The sequence below is a fragment of the Symphodus melops genome, assembly GCF_947650265.1.
Source record: "Symphodus melops genome assembly, chromosome: 2".
Taxonomy (NCBI): Eukaryota; Metazoa; Chordata; class Actinopteri; order Labriformes; family Labridae; genus Symphodus; species Symphodus melops.
This window is the reverse complement of record NC_136692.1, coordinates 21,436,337-21,451,785: the sequence shown is the minus strand read 5'-3', so window position 1 is coordinate 21,451,785 and position 15,449 is coordinate 21,436,337. Positions and strand designations below refer to the sequence as shown.

At 38.3% G+C, this 15,449-nt stretch overlaps 1 protein-coding gene across 7 annotated transcripts in view; it reads right to left on the bottom strand.

Moving 5' to 3' along the window:
• The window catches only part of LOC306820095 (potassium voltage-gated channel subfamily KQT member 5-like), a 119,504-nt gene that overhangs the window by 23,118 nt on the left and 80,937 nt on the right, over window positions 1-15,449 (bottom strand). For all 7 annotated transcript variants that reach the window (XM_079337769.1, XM_079337772.1, XM_079337773.1 and 4 more), the window contains exons 2-6: window positions 7,809-7,899; window positions 6,703-6,829; window positions 2,584-2,759; window positions 1,442-1,567; window positions 178-288 (exon numbers count right to left, since the gene is read on the bottom strand). In XM_079337769.1, the coding sequence (XP_079193895.1) occupies window positions 178-288; window positions 1,442-1,567; window positions 2,584-2,759; window positions 6,703-6,829; window positions 7,809-7,899 (631 nt within the window). The remainder of the gene's footprint in view (window positions 1-177; window positions 289-1,441; window positions 1,568-2,583; window positions 2,760-6,702; window positions 6,830-7,808; window positions 7,900-15,449) is intronic.

Below are 15,449 nucleotides of genomic sequence, written 5' to 3'. Positions count from 1 at the left end.
TAATATAAATGTAGCCATGTGCCAACTTCATCTCTCTGGTGTTGAACTGTAGGCTAAATAACTTGGCAGCAGCAAAACAAATCTTTACACAGCGACATGTCAAAATTACACTGAAACATCTGCTCGCTCTCTGAAAATTAAAAAGAGAAAAGGATTATATGGAAAAATTGGACTTACGGCTGGCAAGGCAAAGAAGGAGATGCCCAGAAGAGCAAACCCTGCAGACAGCATCCGTCCTGTCCATGTCTTTGGTGTTTTGTCCCCGTAACCAATTGTTGTCAGTGTGATCTGTGTAAAAAATGTCTTGTTTTAAATACATTAATAATCCTCATTTTCCACCACTCTTATAAAGCTCCATCAGGCTTCATGACAAATACAATAAATAAATAAAACTAGTTATGTAATTCCAAATGTAATAAATTAAGTGGGTTCTATTGATCAGCCGTTTACTGATTTGACTAAAATGTGTCATATTTTCTTGAGTAAAACAAACATTTTGTTATTGCTAACTAATCTTCTATCCTCAGTATCTATATTTAATTTTAACAACTTCCGTCAAACTGTCTCCAGTTGAGCCACATAGAGGCATGATTTAAAAAGATTTCTTCAGGCAAGGCAATCTCATCTGGAGGATTAGACCTCTGTCAAGGCTTTACAGCAGCGAGTCTGTGGCCTTGGGTTTGAGCACATTGATGAAACAGCCGTTTGGTGATATGATGATTTTTCTTTTTAGCCGTTAGGAAAATGGTGTTTAATGGAGCCTAATGTTTATGGAGGAGATGTCAAAGCTCTGAGGCAATAACAAACCGGTGAAGACTCTAACTTTCATATTTAATGCAGGAGAGAAGAGGGAGCACTGCAGGTGTGCAGACAGGTGGAAATATTTATCTGATGCAAAGAAGTGTAAAGTTTGTATTTTTCTGTTCCAAAGATACAAGAAAACAGGCCAAGCAGCTGCAGATGCTACAGTCTGGGTGACATGAATACAATATGGAGCAGTGGGTTCATCATGGACATTATGATTTTTTACCATAAAAAAAAATGCATGTAGCCCCTGTGACCTCAACCAATCATTTGTGAACTAATGTTTGCAAGCGCCCATATTTTTCATGTGGCTGTCAAAACTGTTTGTTAACATATTTGGACACAAAGGGTTTACCTGAGAGGATCAACAATGGGCTTTAATGCCATGATGGCAGTGAGCACTCGGGCTAAGTTGCTACTAGGATGTATCCATAATTCATAGTAAGTGAATTATGGATATATCCCCCCCCCCCACCAAAAAAACCCATATAGTCACAGGTATTCATTCTTTTAATCGTGATAATCTTTATAATTTTTATCCTCCGTGGATAAAAATATCAACTTCTTTTACACCATGTATAGTTTTAGTTAAGTCTTGGTAGCTCAAGCCACAGATACACATTCCCACCAAGCTTACCGTGCCCCACCACAGAGCATCAGCGTAGGTCGCAAATTCCTTGTTGAACTTGTTTTCCACAAGGTAGACAAGGAATGACGAGAAGATAAGAACCAAAAAGCCAATGTACCAGGCGGTTACAAGCTCCTGCAGGCAGAGGACAAAAGCAACTGTCAGACTGTAATCATGTAGAAGAAAATGTATTCAATGCAAAACCACTTAGGAATGTGAATATTCACTGTCCATCAACCTTTATCTGCTTTTCTATAAAGATTGAGGACAAAACTGCGATGAAATAGACCAGGTGATGGAAATGGATTAATGGGGTCTGTGTTTTAAATATGCTTATATTACCTTTTTTTCCTAAACTACATGTGAAGTCCCTTTTCATTTTACTATTCAAAGTGAGAGTAAAGGTTATTAGACACACGCTATTCTTATAAATGCCAACTGCACCAGGTGTAACAAGAGATTCAAGGCCCCAAAGCACATGAAAACATGAATTGTCAATAAGAACACGTATCAGGTTCAAGGCTGCAATCAGGACATTTTGTTGATTAAAGCTTTAAGCTAAGGTCATGATCAGGATTGATTATTTTCAAATGTAATTCATTCAACAATGTAACGAAATCAATGCTAAAGCTTTGGGAGTCCTTATTTCGACCGATGCCTGACATAGAGTGCTCCCACATAGTGTTCTCATCTTCAAACATCTATTAGTTTGAACACTTTATGGATACTGTAGTGAAACTATAACCCATAGAATCGTTTTTTCAATGACCTTAGCTGACAACCCCTGCCTGAATGGATCTAACTCCGTATCAGGGTTTTTCCAATCAAAGTGCTTGTGCATAGTGTACTTTGTACAGATGGACTTCAAACAGTGAAGGGCTTGTTTAAACCAAAGTCAGCTGACTTAAGTTTTTTTTAAGCTTCACAAATTTGATTCAATTAATTTAAGCTCCTGGGGGCTTCACTTTTTGTACTTGCTGTAAAAACCATGAACTGTACTGAACAGCTCTGTGGTGTAGATATCTGGGACGTTACACTGAAGGTCAAAAAGTTTCCACCTCATGCAAGCACCATCAAGACAGTTAATCAAAAAGTATTTTTTTCTCCTTTAGCAGACTGGGTGTGTTTAATTATTATTTGTGATAGCCCACCTTGCTGTGCGCGTAGACCACTGAGCCCAGCAGCTTCCAGGTTCCTCCTCTACGATCCATCCGCACCATGCGAAGGATCTGCAGGAAACGAAGGCTACGCAGGACAGAGGTGGCAAATATGTTGCCCTGGCTACCAGCTGACACAACGGCAACCGATGCAATCAGAACGATGATGTCTGAAACGTAGAGACACAAAGGCTCAACATCAGTAATCTGCACTGACTAATATTCATATTAGAAACAATGAACCTGAACGTGGCTTGCAACAGCTTCTGGTTGTTTTAGAAGTGAAGGCCTGAAGCCTCATCATTTTGTATATTTAAATTTCTACCACCTACAATTACTGTGTTCATCTTCATGTAAATGAGGCTTACTTCTGTCTGAATTATGCATTGCTGAAAAAAACACACACATGTAAGTCATGAATAAATTGAATTAGTTTTCCAAACAATAAAATATTATGGAATAAACTCCAACTCTTAAATCATTAACATTAAAAAATATATCTAAAAGTGTTATCACATGTTATTTTGTGAAGAAACATGATTAATGATTAGATATGATGATAAAATCTATCTCCAGGAAAAATTACGTGCAAAGTTTCCTCAGCTGTTATCTTGTACATAATCAATACGATGCATCACATTTAGACGGGATCATTAAAAATAAACATCAGACGGTAAGTCAGTGAATTACGTCAGAACTGTTTCCTGATTTATTTTCTGGATCCAACCACCATTTCATGGGGATGATGCTTTAGAAAAATCAAGACTGAAAGTCATAAATCTTTCATTTGATACTTTGACATTCATAAGAAATTTACTTTGAACAAGTTCATAAATTAATTGTAAACTTCAAGAATATGATTAAAATATGACAACGTTTCTTCTTCTTCTGGGTCCTCTTTACAAAACAAATGGCTTTATTTTCAAATCTTCATGTTTCAGATTGGTGAGAGTGTTTGTTTAGTTTCTCATTTTGTGTCTAATGCAGCGTGGAAAAAGTTTGTGTTTTAAAACTTCTTTAATCTGAGCCCAGCCTTGAACAGAGCCAGTGAGGACAGGTTGGCAGGAGAGATGAGTAATATGTTTGTTTGTATTTTCAAAATAAATAAACCTGCAGCTTTCTAGACCAACTCCTAACATGAACTCAAAGGATTTTGCAGTCGACAAGTAAGGCTATATAAAAGCATGTAAAAAAAATTCTAATGGCAGGTCGCCAGTAGCGCAGTGGCAGCGTACGCGTACGTGTCACTATGGAGGCCACAGTCCTCAGTCAGGCAGCCCGGGTTCAACCCCAGTCCGTGACGTTGGAGGCGGTTGGTATTGGCAGATCTGAGGTGTCTTGTGCAGGTCTGTGGGGTGAGCAGTTCTTTGAGGTATGAGGGGGCGGTGCCGTGTATGCATTGGTGAGTGAGTAGTAGGATTTTATATTCGATCCTGGGTGAGACAGGAAGCCTCCTTCCCCTCCTTCTCTCCCCGATTTCCAACACTATCAACTTTCTCTTCTTCTAAAATAATGGCAAAAAAGCCCAATAATAAATCTTTATTAAAAAAAATTATAAAAATCTAATGGCTAAGAATTTAACCCTATCTTACTAGTTACATTTTTTTCAACGATTGGCTAAATGGATCATCTGATGTTTCAACTCACTGTGGTCACTTCACTTTTAACAAAGGCTCCATTTTACTGCAGCTGACATAACGGGCCATCGGCATCTGCTTTACAATAATGTAGTGTTTACTCTTCTACATACTCTTTATGTTTGTATAAGCCTCCTGGCTAGCACATCGATCCGCGAGAGACACAAACAGAACAGTGGGAAGAAGTTATTGGCACTGCTGCGTGAAGGATATTTAATTCCACACAGTCGATGTGAAATGATCAAGAACTCTGGACTGTGTGTCACTGAGACTCTAACAGTCTGTGGGCTTCACTTTGTTTCTCATTTATTTTCCAATGAGAGCATATACGTGCTGGCCGACTATATTACTGTTGATGCCACAAATCTTGACCGACACATACACAAATATCAACAACCAAAGGCACAGGCAATCGTTAAGACTGTTTGAAGGAAGTTGACACAGAAACCACACAAAACAAATGAATAACATTAAACCCACAAAGTAACAAGCTCCGCTGACAACAAAAATAACAAAACGTTCTCTCCTTTCCCCGTTCACTCCTCGCTCAAACAGATCTTCACCTCAGTGACGCACCATGTGAAACTCTAGCCTTATTTAGTTCACTCTGTGCAGGAGGTTTTCCCTCTTAATTAACCACCACTTTCACTGCTGTCCTTCAGCCGAACCCACTTCTATAAAGAGAAAATGCTGACCAAGATGATGCTAATGGCTCCTGATCCGGACCATGGACCAGTTGACCCATACTGAAGAGGAGAGTAAGAGTCAGCAGGAGCATGAAAAATACATAAATGACACACAGCAGAGTGGTGCTGTATCTTGGAGGGGGGGGGGGTAGAGCTTCTTCGGGACTGTGTGCGTGTGTGTGTGTGTGTGTGTGTGTCTGTGTGTGTGTGCATGTGTGTGTGTGTGTAATGTATAGTATTTACCTTGCTATTTGATAAAGCCTTTGTCATCAAGCATCATAATCTTTGGATCAAATGTCAGTCAATGTCTACACTCGGATACTTTACTCATTGAACTGTATAAACAACTGGGATTGAATACCAAACTGTGTTGGGGTTGCTGTTACCTTCAGATGTTTGATGGTAGTCTTATTACCTTGAGTTTGTTAAAATAAATATTAAAGTCTCCCACGTTGACACAGTCTGAATCAATGCACACAGCAGACATGAGACTAGCAAACTGTGCATTGTATGTAAGGGGCCTGTGAATGATTATTAATAGTGAACGACAGGAGAATCTCAACTGAATTAAAACATATTGAAAAGAGTGAAACTTCCCATGACAACAGTGTGTACATAGTCACACATGTGCATAGTGTACCTGCATAACCTTTATTTTTCCATCTTATTGTTTCTTAATCTCCTCACTTCTCAGCACCCTTATTTCTACCCCCTATATTACATCCTGCCTCTCTTACTACTTTTTGCATTTTCCTTTTTATGTATATCCTCGGTGCAAACAGCAGCTCGTTACAGAGCGGTGACGATGGCAGCTCAGTGCACGCTGCCTGACCTCTGAGCCCTGCACTCCCTCCCTCCGACATCCTGCTGTATTTTAGCCCAACCCATGTCTAAACAGTGGAAAGAATAAAAGCACTTAATGCAACCTCATTACGTAAATGCTCTCTGCTCTTATGAGCCCTGACCACAACTGAAAATGACACCAGCACACTATGGTCAGTAGCGTGCTGTGGTACTGTGCTGACGTCGTAACAACGTTAAACAGTGTTTACAGAGAGGACCATTGCAACCACTAGAGGGTGAGAAGAAGAGAGGTCAAAAAATGGACTGTTAGGTAAATTTTTCAAGGTAGAATTATCTATGCAGGATTTTAGGTATGTCTTTTTTTATGATTTAAAACCAGATTCAAATCAGTATCATCTTTCTAATTTTCATTATAATTCATGTATACATTTATATGTACAAGACAAGATCATTTCTCTGTAATTCCATGTTTGTCTAAGAGAACAGATCGAAATAAAAAGTGTCTGCAGGTTTGAATTTGTAGCATTTGTTGCTGAAATACTGATTTTGTCCACAAGAGGCAGAGCTTTACAAAACGATAGAGTTGAATGGAGTGAATTGTACGAAGGCAAATTTTAATGAAACCATTTTTAGTACAGTTGCAGACCAAACTAAACATCTCGGTCAATAAAGAGGGTAAAATGTCAAACTTAAATGCATTTTATCTCATTGTTTTTACCTACAGGCTATTCCTTTCACCAGAATCAAATGAAAGGAGTTGTAAGGAACACAGATGGATTACTTTGGGAAAAACTATTTTAATTCAAGATCGGAAGGTTTTTTTTTTTTTTTTTTTTTTGTCACATAAACATACAGGACATGCAGTGAACTGTTTTTGTAACATTTACTGTATGTTGAATAAAAACAATTCAGCATTTCTCCGAGGCCTCATGGGGCTCCCTTAGTGTTAAAGAGACCAATCAAAAAGGTGTTCTTCAACAACTCACCTATGACGCAGAAAGGCTTCCTGGCAAAGCGTAGGCGTCCTTGCCATCCTCTGTAGCGACAGCAGCATCCTGCTGACCAGATACGGGCGATATACTCCAACCCGAACACCACAATCATCACAAACTCCTGTTCAAACACACACACACAGGCAGAAGTTATTTCATCAGTGAGTCACTGATTATAACAGAGATACTATGCATTATCACAAATACATCCTCACACTTAATTATATATTATGAATGAAGTGATTTGGTTGCTGAAATTGTGTTTCTGAGTTTAATAATGTCTGTGTTTAGTTTCAGGTACATGAAATTGTGTTTTTTCTGAAGTTTCCTTTATGCTCAACTGATTAAAAAATGACGTCCCTTTAAAGTTAGAGGCTTTTAAAAGTGCTATAACAACCCCAGTTTCTTTATTCTTGTCTTCTAAAGGGAAAAGTTCTATTCTGTATTGTGACTCCATCACACAAGTACATTAACACTTACATGTAACCATAAACACAGTTTATGTCAAGATGAGTGGTCAAATTAATAAATGTCTTAAATTTATTTTCCTTTGAAGTTGTTTCTTTTTCATGATTATTCGTTTCATTTTCAGATTTCATTCTGATTGAATAAATGTATACTATGTTCACACTGATTGTGAACAGTGTACAATTAGTATAATTAAAACAATAAATCATAAATGATACACAAGTGGATCAACAGAGATATGTTTTGCTCACACAGGCCCTAACGTAATATATGAGTTAAAAGCATGCACAATATTTGTTATCATATTACTTTACTATACTTGAAAATAAAGAATGTGTTTTTCTCTCTTATTGCAACATCAAAAACTACAAAGTCCTCAGGTGCAGCATCAGATCAACAGGGACAGAATAAGAAAGAAATGCAGAGCAAAAATTAAATTAAATTAAAAATGTTATATATATTATTCTATATAATATAATATAGATTGTTAAAGTCAGCTCATGAGCAGGCTGGGATTTGGAAAAAAAAGGTGAAAGTGAAGGAAAATAAGCTGTCGGGGAAAAGGTTTCACTATTGGAAGTGTTGGTTTTGTTAAAAGTAACATTTTGGCTGATTGTTTCTGAGTTTCTTACCAGGATGAGGAGACAGTAGGAGGAGAAGTCCTGATGAGCGGGGATAGTGGAGAACACAGAGAGGACCAGGCAGCTGAAAACCAGGACGAACCTAAACAGAAACATTAGAAAAGAAAGAACAGAGTCAGAAATACAAGCACAATTAGAATCAGACTAAATGGCATGGTGGAAAAAACTGAAACCACCACAATGACCATCAGATAAAATCTCAATTTCCACTCCTCACAAATATGCTCTTCATCAGAACTGTCTGCTGCATTTTCCTCTGTGTCAAACTCTTGAACTCGATTTGGCGTCACAGGAGGACCAGTACACGCACAACCTGGCAGCACAATCACAGAACTTATTTCCTCTCTGCAGCGAACCATGAGCCACACTATTATTCAATTTCCTCAGATATCAAGTTAATCATCCATGTTTGTGTAACATCATTTGCAAGAAACAAGCAGTGAAGCTGCCTCTGTTGGAAAACAAGCAACATCTGACTGTTTCCACACTCTTGACTATTGCTCCCTTGCCAGGAAACCGTATCTTCACAACCATAACGTGTTTTTTTCCATCACGTGAAGACATCAGGCCCCTTATTCTGAATGCTGAGAGCACATCTGTTTTTCATCAGCTCAGATCTCCACTTAAGCCTGCCCTGTGCACTATCTTTTAAAAGTTGTTAAATGACAGCTTTTTTAGGTCGTGTCCGGCTTCATGTTTGCACAGGTGCGCATTCATAATTTATGGAGACCTTTTGTATGGCTCTGACCTTTAGGCCTCTAAACTTGTGATAACTGAAACTTCAAAAAGAAGAGACTTCAATCTCAAGCTACTAGTTTTTTCCACTGAAGAGTGAGAAGGTAGTGCACACTGAGTTCAATAAAGAGCATTTCACTGAAAACTGCTGCCTTGTGCTATAAAAAACAACGTTATAATAGGGATGAAATGAACCCAGAACAGCTAAATATGAGAGCTGCAGATTCAGTTGATCATCCTCTGTGAGTTTTCTTCTTTTTAACCCATCCAAATTGTTGTATTGTGACGACACCAACGAGGTTGTCGTCATAAAAAACATTCATAAAAGCAACATTACAGTTATCATTTTTATGTTGGAGTTCTTGTCCTTTAAACACAGGCCCTATTTCTGCATACTTTGGTGTTAAAAAACACAAGGGGTACGTTATATTAGGAGTTGCCCCTGTAGAGTCCAGCGCAGAGGAAGCTTTCACACCTACAACGTATGGGTATGCTAAGTGTTTGATGACAGTAAAAGAAGGATCCCTTCACAGAAAGACCATTTTGTTAAGGAGTAAAGTATTTAGATGAAACCAAAAACACCGGTTGAATTATTCAATGCAAAGCCATCTACTAATACAGTAATGTCCTGCAACATGGGAGTTGCTGGTCAACTGACTGGTAAGTTAGCTTCGAACCAACACCACTACAAAAACAAAACACATTCGATGAAGCTGGCAGTTGCTAGTTTAAAAAATGTTTTTGGTTTTAGATCCAAAGCTTGACAAAGGGGTCATGTGTTTTCAATGCTTGAATTAATCCAGGTCAGTTATTTCATCTAAAAACCGGGTGCGGGAAATGTGCAGCAGCTACTCTATCAGAAATACATCAGAGGAAGGAAGAGGAAGATATTAACTCAGGAATCTGTTTACATCACACTCAAACAGAATTATTGGGCTGACACAAATTTGTCTAAAAAAAAATAACAGCCAGCTGTTAAGATCTTACTGATTACATCATGTCACAACGAACAAGCATGAACCTCCTCTTCTTTGCTTGTCTTTTAAGGTTTTTGTCTGATAAAGTGTGTGTGAGTGCCATATGGTATTTTAACAGACTGTGACAGTCAAAAAACACATGCACATCACTTAGTTAGGTGCTGTGTCGTATAATACATTACAATTGCAAAAAAGGTCTTGCAACACTAAAGTCGTTTTTATAAGCTAAAAGTGCATTATTGCATTATTATTATTATTATTATTATTATTATTATTATTATTTGTGCCCCTGATCAAGGGCTTTTAGGAAATAAACACATTTATATTTTGGAGCTTTAGTGTTGCGATTTCTTTAGTGCACTTATTTTAACAGACTGTAACGCTGACAATGAAGACACCAATAAACAGGTGAAAAAGTCTGATGGCTTAACTTGACGACATGGAAGGCAAGTGAAGCAAGCTCTAGTTAAATAAGATAGAAATGTTGAGAATTTAAAACATTATATTTACATACAGCATATCAGAGTATATATGAAAAGATTAACATTTCTCCAATTTCTCCAGTTTTCTGCCACTTAAAAGGGACTGAGCATTTTTTGAACAGTTAATACTTTGAGGATTTTTTTTTGCAACATATAAAACCATAGGACCAAGCAAAATCATGCTCACAACACAGAGACAACATCCAAAATAGTTCACAGTACAGGCATTCAGGACGACACCCTTTTTTTCCACTGGTTATCTAAAATATTTTTTAAACACATAATTAATTTATTCTCCCAAGCATGTCATCATTGCCAAACAGCCATCTGCTCTACCCATAATACAGTTTGTCCATATTCACAGCTGAATGACGGATAGACTGGGGACTCCTTCCTGTCAGTCCCCTTTGTGCCAGATTGACCTCACGTTATCACAGAGCTCAAAGCAAGTCCTTCAAGCTTGAAGATCATGGGTCTAGCAGAGTCTGTGTGAAAGTTGTGGGTGTGCAGAGGGGGTTAATGTCCCATAGCCTTTCTGACAGTGCAGGACTGTGCTGTTCTGACCCTGGTTCAGCCCTCTTTGACATCCTATAAGTCAATGTAGAGGTCAAAACTTTCCATAAGCCATTAAAGACGGTTACATCATTATATCTCGGCCTTCTCTTCCTGCTTGCATGGCTCAAACAGCTGCTGGAGGCTCAGACAAAAGCAATAGCGTAAAGTATCAAATGTAGATGAGATTTTCTCTGTTGATATTTCCAAAGATTTGAATAATGGGGTTTTGCGTAGAAGAAAATATCGAGTGACAAGCATTGTATAGCTGTCAGCCGAAAAAGCAAACTCCCCGTCACCGGTACACCTACGTCTCTCACACTTACAAGGTTGTCAGACTGAAAATTACACAGTGACAATCAACTCTTCTCATCCATAGCCAAACTCTCTTTTCTGTTTTGAATATATCTGACTTCAAAGGGAGTATGGAACAACTGAACACCACATGGACAGCGTCATTATCTCCCAATGAAGTTCACTAATAAATCCCACAAACTAGAGTCTCAGCCTGCCTCAGAGCTTGTGGGTCACGATGCCCTGCACTCATAAGAGGTGGAATTAATGTGGAGTGTAGCTCTGCACTTCCTGCAGAAGGATCGCTCTTAACCTTCATAAAAGCTGCAGCGACAAAAACTTAAGCTGGCTTACACACACACACACACACACACACACACACATCTACACAAACTCAAAAAAAACCTTTCAAATAGAGATGTCTGTACCTCCACCCTCACACACATTCACCTTATTCAAACAAACCCTTAACCACTTTAGAAAAAAAATCAACAGCTAAAAAAGTGCATGGTAATTAGCTTTTATTCTTTCCATAATGTTTATAATTCATTTTTCAGGAAATTTAATTGCAACATTTATGACTGATGTTTACAATCTGCCCCTGGGGTCTTAAAAAAGGATGCTCTGCAACTACCTACTGATATTTTTCTCCGGGTGACTTTAAAGTAGCTGTCACATTTCCTGAATAAAAGTGAACCAAATGTTAACAAAGAGATGAAAAACAATAAAAAAAGACTGCATTTAAAAAGGCAAAATTCCTGTAAATTTAAACACAATTAAATGACATAAACCCTCCACAAAGTAGGGCAAAACACACAAACAGGTGGAAAGTTAAAAACGGTGTCCAAGGAAATACAAAGAGATACAAAATGACAGGAAAAACTAATGAGACAGTAAAGAACAGAAAAGTCACTTATTTAGATTGCAAACTCTATGTGCTCAATCTTAAGGTTTTTGTGCTGATCTGATTTTTTTGTTTAGCTGTTCACCTCTCTAATGAGAGACAATCTCTAATATATATATATATATATATATATATATATATATATATATATATATATATATATATATATATATATATATTTATTCATTTATATCTCACCTCTCTTTAGTAGGCTCATGTGTGAACCGATCACAGTGGACTGACCCACATAGATAAACAACAACATGTTGCACGCAGCAAGGTGTAAAGAGAATATTTCATAATAACTAGAACTTATGATCTTTGACCTCCCGCAGAAGGACACAGTGCTGTGTCTATGTGGTGATCAAGGTTATCCTTTATGCTGGTTTTTCAGAAGGTCAACTACGTAGGTAGCTCACTTCTTACCGAGCTAAATTGCCATGGAAACTTATGCTGAACACCTAACACTAAGCCACACCAAGGAGATTAAAGGAAATATATACTGTACTTAGAGATAAGAGATAAAAACAACCTCATGGATGTGCACAATGGCCACATATTCAGTACTGTTGATTTCTAGAAATCTCTCAGTGTTGCAGCGCTCCAAAAGATTTATTATCCTGTAATGACTACATACTGTATGACTGGGTTTCTAATGGACGATGATACCAGAAGAAGCTCTCACTCACAGGACATTTAGATGTGTCCTCTGAAACTGTCCATGGTCCTGAAGCCATTTCTGCCCTTGTCTTTTGACCCTTGATTCATCATTAGGTTTTTTTCCTCAGAGTGTTTAGTTTTGGTTGACATTAAAGTGGACATTTTCTTGTATACATCAATGCATCATGTCCTCTGCGACATAAACTGAGCTGTTCTTCTGCTCCAAAACCGCACAATGTTCTCTTTGCGAGTTTATACCAGAAACAAATGTACTATTCTTTGTTACACAAACCGAAGAGCACAAACAGATGGTAATCAAACTTTTACTTCCAAAAACATACCGCCAAATATGGAGGGAGAACAATGATTTTACAAAGATTCAGGGCTTTCATTTTGTAGATGATCCTAGAGATGTATAAACCATGACCACATTAAATGGTACTTCACAAGCTTGTTTTTTTGCGCCCCTTTTTGTAATACTTACACCCTGAAAAAAATCAAGTGAGAACGAAGTAGACTTATGAAGTTTGAACTTTTCATTTGCAACTGTGGATTATTACAATTCCTAATTGGTCATCTCATGTTTAAATCGACCCTTTTAAAAGGACCACATATTATGCAAAGTGCACTGTTTGTCTTACACTAATATATGTCACTATCCATTCGACAAACCCCCCCAGTTATGAGAAAAGTCCATCCTCTCCGTCTTTTTTGCCTGCTCCACTTTTCGGAAAATGTGTGCTCAAACAGGTCGTCTGGAGATTTTCCATTTGTGACATCACACAGCTTGTTCTACCCTCTGAGTCTGCCTTGTAACCGTGAACAATTGAACATGGAGCGAGAAAGCCTGCGCCAACACAGTGAAATTAGGGCACATCTACAAATTTGCAAACCAAAAATGTGAAAATCTGTGTCTGTTGTATTTTAGTGTGTCTCCTCTAATAATCCCCCTAGAGGTCTGGCTAGGATGACCCAGGACCCCCAATGTAAAGTTAGAATTACATGAAAGAGCACCTGTGGGATAAGTATTACCATGGGTGTCTTTAGGTACTCCAGTCTAAGGGTGCGTTCCCACCTCAGCCGTTTGGTCCCTTTGAAAAGAACTCTGGTGCACTTTGTCAGATAGTTTGTTGGGTTTGGAGAGGTGTAAACGCTCAAACAAACCCTAGTGCTGAGACAATTTGTGTGTAAGGTCTCTGTTACAAGTTATATTTGAGCAAAACATTGATGTGAAATTGGTGATTAGCCTATTAAAAAGTATCTTAGTGTCAATAAAACATAATTGGTTGATGATATAAATGTCGGCAAGTTGGGCACCTAATTCTTTTCCCAATTTCCGATTTGTTGTTCGTACTTATGCAGACTTATGCATTTCTGTGCATTACACCACTCAGAAACGTGACATTTTTAAGATGTGTCTGAAACGCACAAATGCAGCTACAGCCCCAGCTAGTGAAGTGTTCCTATATTGTACACACAATTTAACAGGCTTTGGTCAACTTTACAAAGTGCACTCTGAACGCAAACCAAACCAAATGAAAAATCCAACAAGGTTGCAACTTTACCCTTGAATCACACAGGTCCAACAAAACGTATGTGAAAGCAACGTGTTAAGTTTAATATAGATTCTCTTTTTAAACAGTCATATGTTTTTCATTAGAGGTTTTCTGTTCTATTAACTGTCTGGTACTTTTTAGTTTGTACTTTGCAAGTAGTAAAAAAAGTTCACTGTCTAATCAAGAACATTGTTACCTTTTTTATGTCTCATTTGTTTGGCCATATAAGTGTACCAAACTGAATGTGACCAAAGTACTTGTTGTTAGGAGAACAGTTTACTTAAATTTGTGAGATTATAATGTTTTATGGCTTTGGGTTTCATGTCTGACGCCTTTAGACTTTTAAAATACTTTTACAGGCTTAGAATACCACAGAAATACCATGTATGACTTCAGGTCGCCACAAGTTCTCGCCAGGCCGGGAGAAAAACACATCATCTATTAAAATGCAATCACTCATGGTCGGTCACAGTAGTAGTCGACCATGCATTGAATGTCTCAAAACATTCTTTGCAGTCACGCTTACCATCTGTTGGTTTACTCCAACAGTGACAGGCCTCCTTTGTGTACTCAACACTTCAAAGGGTCAAATGTTTGACACTGTTGGATAGTTATCACTTGTTTAAGTACTGCAATTACATTCCCCCGGTCTGCACCCTGACACATATGCACAAACATTGTAAATCTGAAGGACAGCATGTATTTGCACATGTTCTATTCCGCCTGCTTCTTATAAGCGACAGTGCTGACACAGAGCCACGGAGAGGAGTGTGACGCTGCTGCAAGAGCAAAGACGATTGAACAATTTCCATAATTCACCAGGGATTTTTCAAAAGGCTGAGGCAGGGATACAGTTTGTATTTTGTCAAGTGGTGGCAGGTCGGGGAAAGGAAAACATTGTATTGTGTCTCCTTCCCCATTACGCTGATGTTATGCATCCCAGTGTGGAAAAAGAGAAAGCAGAGTGAGCAGAATGTGTTCAGGAGATTAACTTAGTGCATGTTAACCTGCACTCCAGCAGCTCAAAGATGGAGCAGGGATTTTCATGACGTGTGACTATTGATACACTAAGGTGTTTAAAAGGAGTCCTCTGGGTTCTTGTGTTGATCCATGAGGCTCTTGCCGTGCCTCGTAGCAGAAGTGACATGGATAGGACAGGATATTCAGCAAACAAACAAACAAAGCTTTAGCTGTTCTGTTAAGGCTCAAAGAAAATGTTTATATGCAAAATGACTACCGAGTACACGTCACTGTTTCGTGGTGGAGTTGCCATAATGTTTCTGATTTCTTTTACGAAAAAAGATATATGACAAATGTGTTTTGGTTCACATTTTGGTTATTTGGTTCAGGATCTGGGGCCCGTCTCAGAAAGCAGGTTAAACAAAAGTCTAACCCTTAGCTCTGAGCGGATTTACCCTCAGGTAGGAAATCGAGTTTTTGGTTCCAGATCAGCTGATTTTAGTTTGTTAAAT